Consider the following 16,437-nt stretch of genomic DNA (forward strand, 5'->3'; position numbering starts at 1 on the left):
ATTGTTTATGTAAGTTCCCCTCAACTCCTGTTTATGCGTCTTCGATTATGGGAGGGACTGTAAGGAATTTAAAATCATGATCCAAATGATAGAGATCATACCATGGTGGGCACCAAGATCCCTTTCGGATGTTTAATTCTTTATCATATCATTATTATCATCATCATTCGTGTCTCATTATTCCCAAATTGATTTAAGATGCTAAGATGCAGAAGATCTTTCAGTCTTTGTTTAAGTTGTTATATTTGTGATATTATATGTAATTGTCTCGCAAGATATGTATCTGTGCAATATAAAGTCTTTATGTAACCATTCTAAGTAGAGTATCCTTTGTCAGATTGTCTTTTGTACAAAGCCAAAGTAACATTATTAAATGTGCAATCAAACATTTCTAACATTCGTTGTTATGTCTTCATATATTTCAAGATAAAGATCATCAGAAGGTTTTCTGGGTTGTTAGAGTAGGGGTTGGGAAGAGTAAAGATGTTTTCAATGAGTTTAAGAATAGGATGATACATGTTGGAGGATTTTAGGTCATCTGACGTAAGGCATGTGCTTCTTCTGTCATTGTGTTTCGTGTGTAATGCGTCGTGCATAAACTTTTTTCTTTCATACCTGAATGGATGTCAACCAAATTTAGTCTGATGCATCATTGGGTGAAGGTAATCATACCTTATATTCAGAATTTGCTTCCACCGCAAGGGGTCAAGGGACGGGGCCCCACTGGGGGAAGTTCAGAAATTAGATAGTTAACCCTACTCCTCCTTTCTGCGTTGATGTATTTCAACAAGCTAAATTGGGCTGATTCATCAGTTAGAGTAGGCAATCATTTCTGATCTTCAGGAAGTCAATTTGACACCTAAGGACTTGGCAGGAGGGCCCCAAAGGGGAAGTTAGACAATATTTTGCTTCAAAACGCCACTCGGTTTTAATGCTTAAATGGATTTCAACCAAATTTGGTGTGAAGCATAATTGAAAACGGGGAATCATTTCTTAAATTCAGAAAGTTGATTCGACCCCTAGGGACTAAGGAGTAGGGCTCCAAAAGAGGAATATATTTTGTTTCAAAATGCTACTCCTTCTAAATCCCTCCGTAGATTTCAACCAAATTCGGCCTGAAACATTATCAGGGAGTGGCAATGATATCAAACATGAATGAAGTGATCCTGAGATTGTCCTGACCAAACTTTATTTTTATGCTTTTGTCCAGAATTCAACATGGAACAAATGGTCTGAACATCTCATATTTCAATCACACCAGTGAGAAAAATATTTTTGTTTTGTTTTTTTTTAAGAAAAAAAGGATGACTTGGTGAAACTGTTTTTCATGCACAGAACCTACCATTTATGAGTTTCTGATACTTTCAAGGAATGTGTAGAATTTGAATTCATCAGATTTGTCAGACAACCATCAGCGAATTCTGTGGTTTGTCCATCCATTTGTCGATTGTTAGTTGACCGTTAAGGGCTATGGCCCTCTTGTTTAATATTAATGACACTGACCCACTTTCAAGATCACAGGTAACAAATGTGTTAAATGTTAAAGTGTTTTTTTCTCAGTAACTAAAAGTACTAGAGTGCTAATATTGGACCAACTTTCAAGGCCACAGGGGTCAAATGAGCTGAAATGCTTAAGCAACTTCCTCTCGATAACCGAAAGGCCAATGATGAACTTGGTTTTGCAACAAGCAATACATCAAATCAGGAGAAATGACATTTATGTAGTGCATGTATAAAGAATATGATTTCAAGTTTGCAGGAAAAGTCTTGATGAACCAACAATGACTTCTATGGAAGATTTAGAGTAGTTGAGCGATTTATTTTAGGCCTATTTTGCCTCTTTTAAATATAGGTCTTTATAGTGAGATGATCGTTAAGGCCCAATGGCCTCTTGTTAATATTTCCAGGACTGTTTCTAGTACTTGCATTATGTGCTTTGATATTGATCGTTAACTATATTCCAGTATCTATCGACCTATAATTAATGCAGATTTGACGGAGGAATGGGGTATCCAGTCACGGCATCAATGAACAAATGTTAGCATTAAGATGTCTGCTTCACAACAAGTTCGCGCCGATTAAAAGAAACAGATTATACTATAATTGTTGATGAACATCCAAGGTTTAGTTGGCATAGTTAATTTCTTTTTCAAATTTGTTTCAATCACGAATTTTGAAATATTAAATGGGGGACAAAAGATTGGCTTACGTTCTGTTGATTTTGATTATTTCTGTACAGGATTAAGCCGTAAAATACAAAAATGTATTTTGTGCATGTGTGTGTGTGTATTGAATTATAACATAATAGTAATGATGAATAATCCTTATAGTTTAATTACGTAACTAAATGGCGTCGATAATCTCGTGTTATGAAGAGAAAACACTACAAATGTCTGACAATACTTAGGTAAAATCTTTGGTACATGTCCCACTGAGAGTAACAGACTGATATGGAGAGATAACATCGAAACTGTCTGATGACAATTCTTAGGTAAAATCTTTGGTACATGTCCCACTGAGAGTAACAGACCGATATGGAGAGATAACATCGAAACTGTCGGATGACAATTCTTAGGTAAAATCTTTGGTACATGTCCCACTGAGAGTAACAGACTGATATGGAGAGATAACATAGGAATTGTCTGATGACAATTCTTAGGTAAAATCATGTCCCACTGAGAGTAACACGATATGGAGAGTCCCAACTGAGTAAAAGTACATGTCCCACTGAGAGTAACAGACTGATATGGAGAGAGAATTGTCTGATGACAATTCTTAGGTAAAATCTTTGGGATATGTCCCACTGAGAGTAACAGACTGATATGGAGAGATAACATAGGAATTGTCTGATGACAATTCTTAGGTAAAATCTTTGGTACATGTCCCACTGAGAGTAACAGACTGATATGGAGAGATAACATAGGAATTGTCTGATGACAATTCTTAGGTAAAATCTTTGGTACATGTCCCACTGAGAGTAACAGACTGATATGGAGAGATAACATAGGAATTGTCTGATGACAATTCTTAGGTAAAATCTTTGGTACATGTCCCACTGAGAGTAACAGACTGATATGGAGAGATAACATAGGAATTGTCTGATGACAATTCTTGGTACATGTCCCACTGAAAGTAACAGACTGATATGGAGAGATAACATCGAAACTGTCTGATGACAATTCTTAGGTAAAATCTTTGGGATATGTCCCACTGATCGGGACCACCTGCTATACGTGTGAGGACTTAGTTTTAACATACCTATGTGCTGCCTCAGCATACTGTACCCATATCTACGATATAGCGAAATCGCATTCTCATGAATGATTCTGGCTGCCGTACAAGAATTCGGGTCATACAGGTAGTGTCCACTATGCTCCTGCACCTCTCTCTTTTCTACCCTCAAATATTGTACAAACTCAATTAAGTGATTTGTATCATTCAATACAAATGAAGATACAGTACAGCCAAAGTATTGAGCTACATCATACAGCTGTTTGTCTAGGAATCTTCAGTGACGATAAGAGCCTAAATTGTGAATCCTTAGAAGGTGATCGAGAAAAATCAAATTTGATCCAAAGAAATATAAAAATTTGGATGGGGAGATGCATCAACCCTGTTATTCAATAAGTATTCATACATCTAATAATTTAAAAAATGTAAAGAACATGGATATTCCGAGCATCATCATCATCATCATCATCATCATCATCATCATCACTACAGCTTTTAATACCATGGTATTTCGGTGTATTACTCAAATTCAATTACATGTATATTTATCAAGATGTCTTTCTAAATACGTTTGTTGCATTATCTTTCACAAAAAATATGTCCAACTCAAAATCAACCGATCAAAATAGTATTTTATAAACTTTTTTAAAGCAATACCCATGTAGAGTGCTCAAGAATTAGATAAGAAGAGTAACCGTTGTTTACGCCGTCAAGGATAAAGTACCCATCATGCTAGTCTATGTCAGAACGTATTGTCACGTGATCAACCCAGGCTATGTCACGCTGTACTGATGCAGCCCGCGATGCCTGATAGCACTGATGATGAGAACAGTTGAACATCTTTTACAACTCCTGCTTATACAGATAGGTAGTCGAAACCACAATTATATTATCAACCACAAGAATCTTTTATACAAATGCCAACTGGGACAGACGCTGTTAGTCTTTAGCATTTTCCGTAACATAACCGGGTAAGAGATCGGTCTCGTCCAGGGAGAAAATCTGTCTCCGCTACTTTTTCTTTATTTGTCAACGATTTTGAATCCTTACTTATAACACAATTTAGCTCGCATTGTAAATTTCAAGACTGAAGCTTACTCCTTATGCTTTACGCTGACAATATGATATCATTTTCAGATACTTCAAAGATTACAAGATCTACTCATTAATTTAGGAAGATAGTCGAACCTCGTTATCTCGTATGATTCCAAGACCCCCTTTAATTCGATTATTCCGTCGGTCCCTCCTAACTTTAAACGAAACATTCAAACTCAGTTAATTAAAATATATGATTATCTCGAAGTTTCCCTATTAGCCCGCTGAGTACGGATAACGAGGTTTCGCTGTATTCTGGAAAATATTTATCATTATTATTACATTCTTAACCGCCCGTCAACACATAAAAGGTCATCAGGGCCATCAACCGGTAAAACAGTGATTCAAAAGGAAATAACATCAAACAAACTAAAAGGTAAAGACAAATGCTAAAGATATTAAATGGTTACATTATCACAAAATATTGAAATGGTAAGCCATAGTCTTTAATACAGGCTAACATCTTTCAGGTAATGTAGAATTTTAAAATCTTAACAATTTCAAAAAGGGATTTTAGACATGTAATGTTACGATAAAAACATTCTCGAGTAGACAGAAGGTCAATGCAGTCCAATAAAAAAGTTTAAAGTGAATGGCTCATCATATCATATGCACCAAGGGTTATATTCGCCTTTCAATATATATGTATGTGTAAGGCATGTATGGCCCATCCGAAGACGGGCAAAGACAACTTCGTCTCGGTGGTTGTCTCTATGGCATGGACACCATTCGCCGACGATAGGTTTTAGGGAGTGCAATTTATTATTGGTATATTTATCCCATTCCTCCTGACACTGAGCCGTTAAAAGTTGTTTGATAAATGGTTCGAAATCAGTAAAATTAGTAACCTAACTGTGAATATTGAAAACAAACAGAAGTTGTTGTTTTCCGAAAAGGATTGTTACTACATCATAATGAGAAATGGACATATAAGGCAAACATCGAATTTGTGTAAATAAATCTAAATATCTAGGTGTAAACCTGAAATTTACTAACAACTTTAACAGAATACAAAGTCAGCTTTGTTCAGGAAGAGTAAACGTCTTCTGTTTCATCGACGACATCCGCCATGTAAATCTTGGTCAAGTCAATGAAGTGATGTCGCGTTCTCAAATTATCATAGGATTATAATACGGTGATAGTGGGAATAGGCCTTTGATATAGAATTGATTGGGAATGCACACTGCATTTGATAATTAGAAAGATTTTTATGTAGTATAGACAGTTTTTTAATTGATCAAAAGAGGATCTTTTAATCAGTCTAAAATGTTTACTTTTCCTTACCTTTCCACAGTTCTGGGCCTTCTATTGTAAAACGTCAGTATGCAAAGTAGAAGGACAATATGCCAGGGTGTGATTATGCTGTTTTATGTTGTCTATCACTATATTGAAATCAACATTATTCTACTAAATATACTTTGTAAATGTGTGAGAATAAAACTTAAAACGAACGTCAAAATCAGGTAAAACGTGCAATCACGCTTATCGGCGCTATCAAAATAATACAATGATATGCCATGTTGTTTTCCGTGAAGCCTCTACCATTCGCAAAATGGTGTCTATTGTTCCTGTAATTATTGTTCGGGATATATCCTCATCCTGTTCTCTGTCCGCATCGCTGCGCCTTTTACTGACCTTTAACCCCCATTATTTGTACGCCAATCACTGGATATCAAAAGCAATTTTAGTAATAAAACAAGTAACATAGCTTTTCTAAACAGGTATTTACATTTTTAAATGAGACATGTCAGAATATAATAAGAAATCAATCAGAATTAATGCACGTGCTAAAATACGGTTCTTTTCTGCCACTGCCAAATACCGCAAAAATAAAAGCGGCTTGTGTAATCCAAAAATGCAGGCACCGATTGCTTATTTGTCTGTGTTGGTATTACACGGCATATAAGAAATGTACAAAAGATACACATTTAGAACTACATACAGTATAGCCAAAAATAAATTAAAGTACACCATACACCTACAGGAACATCACAACAACGACGTGTCAATCGTGATTGTAAAATCTTAACGAGAGACAAAAATGTACATCCATGGAGATTCCGGATAAATAAGAATTATAATAATACCAGAGGCTGATACATTCACAAGTTTTCAATTCAAACACTTAGCAAAATAAGAACAAAGGAAAACTGAGAGGTTTTATGAGAGCGAAGTGGTAACTCACTAGCCTTTTATTTAGGCGCCCAGGGTTCGATTCTCCTGTGAAGCATGGTATTCTGAAACATGGTGACATGAAGTGGGGTCAAAATACCACACAGGTGAAGTAAATCCCGGTTTATTTCACCATTCTGTTGAATGAAACCGTCCATGGTAATATGAAGTCTCTTTACACGTTGTAGTCAATTGTTGTTTCTTCGCTCACTTTTATCAGTTACTCTGATTATTGTCCATGCCTAAAAAACAAGGATGGGAAAATTTAGAGTAGGTCAGGGGGTCATTTGACCATGGCCCTGGAAAAGTGACGTATAGCACTATTTTATTACTAATTAACTTTTTATAACCATTATTTTCTATTCACCCTGATTCATTTATATATACACACAAATAATAAAAAATACGTCTGGGGTGGAGGAATTTAGGAGGGGCAGTGGGCTTTATATGTCATGGCCATGGTAAGGTGAAGCATTTAATTTTTTTCTTACTAAATGATATTTTTAACTTCAATATGGGCTTTATCATACTACATGGAAGTGAGGTCACCTGCCTAACAAATGGGTTTTCCGCGGGTACTCCAGTTTTGTTCTCATTGTAAGACCCCCACAAGAGTTATTGAGATTTGGTTTATATGACAATACATGCCGTTTAATCATTATTTATATCATGTGATTCGTTACTACTTGAGAGGACTGTGTAGCTGGTTATCACGGCCTCGGATCCTAGTCCATAAACTGTGTATATTGTTATCTGTATATAGCTAGATTCATCAACGAATATGTTTACATTTATTACAGGAAGATACTAGATGTAAACTGGCGAAACACGTGAGTAAAGACTTGGATAAGAATCGAGGTCAATATCGCATCCGTTTATAACATTTCATAACACACACAATTACATGACTAACATGTTTTAATGCTTGATCAGTGAAGTTAAATGAATATTTATATTTGTCAAGTCACATCAAACAACTTGTGAACACGGAATGGTTTATTTGATAAAATTCGTATTGTATGTATAATCCGTTGATAAAAGATGACATAATGGGATAATTTGTGGAGGCTGTAGAGTGAATAGTGTAACATATCTCAACAGATGTTTTCAGTATTGTAGGATTGGAAGAATTGGACGATTGGACAGAATGGACGAAAAAACTAAACTACTGGACAATACTGAAGATAAAACCATACCAGTACATACAGGTAAGTATAATATATTTATATTGTGTTTTAGATATTTTCTACTTACCAATGATATACAATGGAATTTGGGCACATATTTCAAAGTTTTTATCATCTTTATATCCATTACACAAACCGGCACTTTTGCACAATAAGGAATGTACACGGTTTTATATCTAGGACTAGGGAATATCTCGTGATAGGAAGAAATAAAGAGAACGTAAAATAGAATGTGTAGATTCCGTCAGGTACAACATAGGTAAATATAGTAGATTTTCGAGAAAAAGTTTTGAGACCTTGTGAACAAGCCGGCACCAGTTGAATATTTAATCACTCATTTGTTCAAAAGTACGTACTATGCTGTGCCAGTGGTTGCTTTCACATTTATTCTTCCTGTTCCTTAAGTACATTCGTTTCACACGTACTTCATGAGTCACGAAACACCACAGTAATCGAAAACCATTCAAAATATTTTTAGTACAGTTTTTAATAAGACTTTAACTCAACGTCGTTCACTGTAGTTTCGTTGATCTATGTGATGTTCACATAGCAGGGTCAGAATAGTATCATTGGTTATATAGATTAAACTGAAACGCCTACAATCTGTTTTTAGTTTAACGTTCATGTGAACATGAACAATAATGCTAATGTTTTTTTTTATAAAAGTTATATAAATATTGTAGATTATAAATCTTTGTCTTGCTAGGGAGAATTTAAAAGAAGACACACAAGTGGTTTAAAAGAAATTTCAACACTTTACAATACAAACTGTTTGGCAACATAAAAGAAATAAACATCATAGAGATGGATTTGTCAACAACATTAATGATATTAACAGTTGGAGCACAATTATTAAATAAATCAATATGATGATAAACAGGAAATATGCTAATGTTGATGAATAAGATAGGAATTGGTTTAAAATAACTACTTTGATATCAAAATTGGATAAATTTCGTATGTCTTAATATTGTACAAATTTAAAACAATGTCAAGTGTTTATGTATAATCCGAACCGTTCCATTACATAAGAAACGATTATAACACATATTTTATTAAATACACATAGACTCAGTGAATAGTGAGGATCAATATCTAGACTGAAAACACAGAACGAAATTTCATTTTTCCCCCTAAGGTTTACTAAATGCAGTTTCTGAATAAAATAATTAAAGTGACAAAACATTAATTTTCAGTGAATGTGATAAATATTATAACATGTGTCGCATTCCTACGTTCCAGGATATGGAGCTAGACATACCTTTACAATATTGTCCTTTATCGGTTATTTCAACCTGTATGCTCTTCGGTACAATCTCAGCGTGGCTATGGTTGCCATGGCAAATCACACGGACAATATGTCGAATAAAAATGAATCCCAGTCGGGTGTGTGTCCAGATCCGGGCATCAATGTAACCACAAAACAATCTGTTGGTAAGGTAGGGATTTTAATGTTTATTTCTATGTATTTTAAGATATTGTCAAAAATAACGTTTTTCTTGCACAACCTTCCACATAATATTCCAAACAAGATACATTTCTGTTTTGCTTTTATAAACGTTTCCGAAATTTTGAACAATAATTTGAAATCTTAACTGTACTTTTTCGTAGTAACTAAGAAAACTTATATGTCATATTTATTACTTTAAGTGACTTTTGTTTAATGAAACATATATAGAGTATGGTATTTTACATACCGTTTCAGGCTGTTCAGTATGATTGGGACGAGGTGACACAGGGGATGATACTCAGCTCATTTTTCTATGGTTACGTCGCTACACAGATTCCAGGTGGAATGTTGTCGGAAAAGTTTGGCGGCAAACGTCTTTTTGGTTACGGAATACTGATAATGGCAATACTCACCGCGTTGACTCCACTGGTAGCTGAGGTCGGAACGTGGGCACTTATCGTCACAAGAGCCATTGAGGGAATAGTTTCGGTGGGTGAGATATTACATACGCTAATATTTGCTTTTCTAAAAATTACTAGTGATATTGTTTTCGAATGAATAAGGAATAGACACTGTTGTTTTTAACTGGTGTCTATGAAATTTGATAAAAACCCACTTTTGATAGATTTGAGGAATGGACATGGTAACTAAGAGTCAAACGCTATATTGATTTCAATGTTGAGACATTTTTTAATGGTTCAATGTTTAAAGTAAATCAATATGTTCTGTCACATGTCTCTCTGTAATCAAGGCAATAGATTAAAAAAATCCTTTCCAATTATAATGAAACATTATTTAACTTAGAGGTTTATACACATCCCAAGTTTGTGTTTGACAGTTATTTAGGTTTTTCTGATTCGCTTCTTTGGCTTCATCCTGTTATACACTTCGTACCACTGATGAGATTTAGAAGGACGAAATTTTGTATGATGCAATTAAATTTATAACTCTACTGTATCTAATTCTTCATTTCCAAGGGAACTTGCTGTTCATTTGTGTCTTTGGTAAACTCGTTAGTTGAATAGGATCAAGGAATATGGTATCAAATTACTAGAGTATTTCTTTCAGGGTACATCTTTTCCGGCAGTAGCGGCCATGCAGGGGAAATGGACACCGGAGTCAGAAAGAACTTTACTCACTGTTCTAGCTAATAGTGGTAAATGACAATATCGTACAGAGTTATTACACTCTATCTACCTATTTTGATGAACGCGTTTATTCTCTTTACTTATGTATTTCGTTGCCGTTGGCTTTTAATGAATTTATGTACCAAAATGTGCATTATGAAGTTTGACTTATATAGAATTATAATGTCGGTTGGATATCTATTTGTTAATAATCTAGAAAAACAGAGCAACAACAATAGGTATTAATTGTACTAGTGTATACAGAATGTAAACAGTGTATTTCATTTTTCAGGAGCGTCGATAGGGAATGTGATAGTGTTACCTGTATCGGGGTATCTTTGTAACCAACAGTTCTTTGGTGGATGGCCTGCAAGCTTTTATATTTTCGGTAAGCTATAATCGTGTGTGCTTTAGTGCAATCTACAAAAAAAAATATTTTTCTAATAATAAAAAATGTAATTATTGTTCGTTCTGACATTATTCGGAATGACATACTGTATATATTTCTGTTCACATACGGTTTTACTGTAATCTATTTTGCAATACTTTGGACGTTTTATTGTTATAATGTTACCAGAACAAACTAAAGCTTAATTGCTGTTTCCATATGAAGTTGATCAAAAAATTGTTCAAGTTGATATGGCGCTTGGTTTTGACTGAGCCAAAATAAGAACGTTAACAGAACATGACTTTATTAATGCATTACAACACTTCTTGGTTGCATCTTTCTAAGCCTGTCGTTCTGTAAACTGAGCGTTTGTATTTTGTTTTATTTCTAGGTGGTATTGGGTGTATATGGTTTTTGTTTTGGCATTTTCTAATTTACGAAACACCTGCTACTCATCCTCGAATTTCACTGACAGAAAAGAAATACATTGAAAGTACAGCTGGACAGAACACAGAGAAGGAAAGTCTTTGTATCCATTTGAAATAAATTGTAGTTCATACATAGTCGAGTATCTATTTTAATTAATTATAATCATTACCTTTTGTTAAAATTTAGCTCTTAGTCACTAAAATATACACCTAAAGGTTACACTGACCTGATGTTGTAATTGGAATTTACAGAGTTATCCTACACCATGGAGAGGTATTCTAACGTCATCAGCTATGTGGGCGATTATGTTAGCAGTATTTTGTCAGTCCTGGGGAGCGTACATAAGTGTGACAGTACTGCCAACGTACATGAATAAAATACAGAGATTTGATATTACACAGGTACGTGTATGGGAAATGTATCGTTCATTGTAAACAAATTTTATAAACTTTACTACTTTGGTATACGTCTACAGTGTTTTAAATACAAATATCAAAAGACATTGGTTTGGTATTAAACAGGTACCCGTATCGGAAATATATTGTTCATTGTAAACATTGTAAAAAACTCATTTACAACGAAAGTATGAGTCTACAGTGCCAAAATATCTTAAATATCTTTTTGATATAACAGAACCCATGTGCCAATTACAGATAATGTATGAATATCCAAATCGGACGGAGCTGCATGTTCGGTTTTTATTTATTATGTATTTTTTACTTAATATATGTGTTTAACGTTATTTTCAAATGATACAATATTTGAAAAAATATGAAAGTAATTGAATTTTTGAATTATGCACCTCCTCAACATGCCTTCTGATATTTATTTTAATCGTTATAGAGTTACTCTGTTGTCATCAGATATATTTCAAGAATATAAGCATACTTGACAAGTACAACTTTCGTAGCAGCATTTACTTCGTGTACTTCATATATATATATATATATATATATATATATATATATATATAAATTGATTGTATATTAACTTTGATTTGTGGTTAACAAAATATCTATAACGAATATCATCTTTTCTGTTTATATGTTAATGATGTTTGCATTAAGGACGGTTTGCTGATGGCCATACCAAACCTAGTGACGGCACTAATAGGTTTATTCAGCGGCTGGCTAGCTGATTTCTTACGACGTCGAGGTTACCTCTCTACTATTGTCGTGCGAAAACTCTTTTCCTCTGTCAGTAAGTATACTAAAAGGATAAAGAAACGCAGGGTGAACTTTAAACCTGAAATTAAGTATGATATCGGGCTTCGTTTAAAACGAAATTTTGTATACTTACAGATAAATTAAAGCTTGAAAATTTCCAAAGTCTGTATTTTGCATCTGACAATTGGTTTAGAGGTACTAATGATTAAATTGAATGGACCCATAGGATTTTGAAATTGAAATTGAACTGAGTCATCAATATCTTGTGTGTCCGCCGTTTGCTGTGGTCACGGCTCTTATTCTTCTGGTCATAGAGTTCATGAGAGCGCTAATCCGTCTTATGGGGATGTTGTCCCACTCTTTTATCAGAGCTGTGGTCAACTGCTCTCGAGTAGCAGGGAGTGGCTGGCGCTTTCGAACCTGTCTATCCAATTGGTCTCAAAGATGCTCGATCGGGGACAAATCAGGGCTATATGGTGGCCAATCTAGTGGTTGAATGTTGTTGTTGGCCAGAAAGACTTGGCAAATCCTTGCTACGTGGGGTCTAGCATTATCCTGCTGGAGAGTTAGATTATGCTGCTGTAAGAAAGGGATAACATGGGGTCGGAGGATCTCATCTCTATACTTAGCTGCTGTTAAATTGCCATCAATAACAACCAACAGTGATTTTAACCCGTGTGAGATTCCTCCCTACACCATTACTGAATCGCCCCCAAACCTGTCCCTCTCTACAACGTCGGTAGACACGTTGACGGCCGTCAGATCGATAAAGACAGAATCGAGACTCGTCCGTGAAAAAAACTTGTCTCCACTGCCTCAATGGAAACCGTCGTGGAGCATGTGCAGCGACCCAGGCCATACGACGCTGACGTCGAGCAAGGGTAAGGTGTGGACCTACGTAGGGGCGACGTGCTCTTACACCAACTTCTCGTAATCGATTCCCTACAGTTTTTGAACTTATAGGACGCCCATGATTTCCATGGACATTAAGTGCACTCTCAACGGCAGTAAGGCGCCGATTACGCACATGAGAGACGACGATATAGCGATCCTGACGTCGTGACGTTACGCGCGGACGTCCCGACCTAGGTCGATTGGCCAATCGCCCAGTTTCCCGAAGACGTCTTACAAGACGTTCTATGATGGAAACATTAACACTTAAGTGCCTAGCAACCTGATTTTGCAGCTGTCCCTACATCAGCATCTGAATGGCCTGACCCCTCTGAACTTCTGTGAGTCGTGCCATTCTTAAAACGAATCAAATTCTCATTAATTTTAGGGAAGCAGTTGGTCTGTATAAAGACTAACGAAGAGTGACTTGACCAACGCTGCATGAGACCAGAACAACACGGTGCACGAGATTCTTTTTTTCCCCCTTCCTCCATTTACCAGAGCTGCGCAATGTACCGTGACTAAATTTTCGATACATGACAAGGTGTAATATGACCTAATTACTCAATCCACAAAGTTTCACTTTATTTGGAGAACGGAATAAATATTACCCTGCGTTTTTTATCCTTTCAGTATATATTATTTAAAACATTTTCACAACAAATAACTTTGATGATTTCAAAATAGTCGACAGGGAAAGCAACCTTTTCAGACGGTTGGTTAAGGAAGCCATCTGGATACGCCGCAGCGGGTCAGTACTTAATAGGTACGAGGGAGGAAATACACTCTCTCACCTCTATGACCAAGTGTTAAACAAAGTTAGCCGAATAGACTACGGAACATTCTTACTGTCCCTTACCATCATGAACGAGTCATATATTGATTACTCTTTGGTTATGCCTTATCTAACTTTAATATTGTTGTGCACAACGCAATTCATTAGGTGTCTTTTGTACAATGTTGTGAAAACAATTGATCCGATAGACTTTCAAATACATTTATGGCTGAAATTTCATCGACTGGTCCTCACACAGATGTAGTATAAACTTGTCTTCAAATACTGTAAATCAGTCTATTTTATTGACAATTCATTTTCGCGATTCCGACATCCCAATAAGTCGTGGTCAAAACGAATAACTATAATTAGTATAATACAATAGTATTAACGCGTTTGTTGTTCATTTCTTATGCTGCGGTGAGTACATTGCGAAAAGGAAGTCGCGGAAATACACGACAAGCAAAAGAATGTCACCCATTTTTTAAGAGTTAAATTCAAATATCTATTTTCACAAGGCCTTCTCGCTGCCGCCCTGTGCCTACCTTTTATTTCACTTGCTGGCTGTGACCATGTGGCAGTCGTTACGCTCATTGTTGTGGGGAATGGCATGCTCGGGTTTTGTGGATCAGGATTTTGGGTGAACTTCCTTGATATTGGTTTTAATTTCTCAGGTAGGTACCCTGGCAAACTGGCACCTCTTTTTCTTTATTTCCAATATTTACAAGTTCTTTGCACTAGATGACAGTGTTATTATTTCTCTGTTTTCAACGATAAAATAGACATGTGCAGCTGTCCGTTGCATTGTGCTCTTGACAGTTGTTTTTAAATCGTTTATGTGCTACTAAGTAATTGTACATACATAGACATTTTAAACTTAGTTTACTCTTCGTTTATTCCTTACTTAATTTCATATTAAGTGACGAACATGTCAAACTGTACGTAAATAAAAGGCTGCACCAGAAAATCCTGAAACGATTAAACACCCTTTTAGAGTAACATTCATTATGCATTACGAATTGATTTTTATGTTGCACACCAGTAACATTACCATACGGTTAATTACGCCATGATTCACATATAAAGACATAACTAGAACGTATTAATGTTGCAGGGATAACTATGGGACTGATTAACTTTTCTTCAAACGTCGCAGGAGTTATATCCCCTTACTTTGTAGGACTTCTTACAAACAATAACGTAAGTTGGCTCCTTCCTTCCGATTGTATTGTAAACATTTCTATAAACTAATATGTATATTCTCTCGCTTATTATCAGTATTCCGATAGATAATATATATATATTTAGCTATTTCTTCACTCTTAATGGGAAAAAAAATGATGTAAAACCATACATTTCCGTGCGGCTCGCATTTCGTAATGCTCCAAAAATGTTATCTAGTTAGCATTTGATTTCAGGGATAGATGGTATACTAGAAATCTACCAGTACTGATTTAAACCTAATCCTCTACGACAACAATTGATAATTAAACAGTTCTTGTTTTATTTTTTTTAAATTTCCCATTGATTTCGTCGTATTTCTTCACACACTATCATAGCTACATTTTTTAAGATCAATAGAGTACAAAGAAAATATATAGTCAGTATCTTTATATATAGACTGTACTTTGGCAAGGGTGAGCCACGTTTGTCCTTTTGCCCCGAGCCAAAATGCAGCTTATATTTTAAGATACTTACCATGTATTCTATTTATCTTGCAACACTTAATGAAAATTCAATTGACATTACGCAATATTGGTAATGATGACGCATGCCAAAATGATCGAGGGAAAATATAGAGTTCTATACAGCAGCATCAAAAGCAATTTCATGAATTTTCGTAAATAATGTAAGAAAAGGGTATCTAAACAGTTATTTATTTTTTAATGAATATTGAAGTAAGTTAGAAAGTAATTTTGTCGAGTTAAAGTAATATTGTCGAATACAGCAAAACATGTATGTGACAGGTGAATTCTGACAACGATAGTGCCAGTTGCAGGTTGAAATGGCAAAATTGACTAGAGCAGGTTCATAGATCAAATATGTTTTGCCGCTATGGTTATTTAACATGGTTATATTTCAGGAAACCATGCAACAATGGCGGACCATTTTCTATGTATCTATGGCTTTCTATGTAGCAGGAACAGTTGTATTTCTCTTGTTTGGAAAAGGTACCGAGTCTGATTGGAACAAATTACCAAGTGACATTAATATTCAAACTTCTGGTACGACAAGCGAGGATGATACATGCAAGAGACATAACCATTGAATATTAATAAATGTAACAATGGTAGAGTATTTCTCCTGTGTTGTGTTATCAATTCAATTGTGAAAAATGTATTATGTTATTAAAACAAACATGACCAAACATGAATATCTACTAGTCTTTTTATACATTAAGTCATTGACGCTTCACCGACTAGCTCCTTTTCCGTTTTGGTTTCCATAGATGTATTTTATAAATTTAAGTAAGATAAATAAAATATAATATGTATATTCAGCTTCGCCTTCCTAAGACTAAGATCG

General features: G+C 35.3%; 1 protein-coding gene across 1 annotated transcript; it reads left to right on the forward strand.

Annotated features, from left to right (window-relative positions):
* Positions 1 to 7,626: 7,626 nt before the first annotated feature.
* LOC132544856 (sialin-like) lies at positions 7,627 to 16,180 on the forward strand. Its single transcript, XM_060208505.1, has 11 exons — positions 7,627 to 7,706; positions 8,928 to 9,124; positions 9,391 to 9,624; positions 10,204 to 10,291; positions 10,555 to 10,650; positions 11,042 to 11,158; positions 11,320 to 11,480; positions 12,147 to 12,279; positions 14,430 to 14,585; positions 15,026 to 15,111; positions 15,995 to 16,180. Exons 1-11 carry the CDS (start codon positions 7,646 to 7,648, stop codon positions 16,178 to 16,180), a joined length of 1,515 nt encoding a protein of 504 aa, XP_060064488.1. The 5' UTR covers positions 7,627 to 7,645.
* Positions 16,181 to 16,437: the final 257 nt, after the last annotated feature.

Source organism: Ylistrum balloti, unplaced genomic scaffold, assembly GCF_031769215.1.
Source record: "Ylistrum balloti isolate Yb309-2 unplaced genomic scaffold, AGI_CSIRO_Ybal_v1 Utg369810, whole genome shotgun sequence".
Lineage (NCBI taxonomy): Eukaryota > Metazoa > Mollusca > Bivalvia > Pectinida > Pectinidae > Ylistrum > Ylistrum balloti.

Coding starts and splice junctions, on each gene's coding strand:
- LOC132544856 (XM_060208505.1), top strand. CDS start 7,646: ATGGACGAAAAAACTAAACTACTGGACAATACTGAAGATAAAACCATA. Junction 9,125..9,390: donor CAAAACAATCTGTTGGTAAG/GTAGGGATTTTA, acceptor ATACCGTTTCAG/GCTGTTCAGTATGATTGGGA. Junction 10,292..10,554: donor CACTGTTCTAGCTAATAGTG/GTAAATGACAAT, acceptor TTCATTTTTCAG/GAGCGTCGATAGGGAATGTG.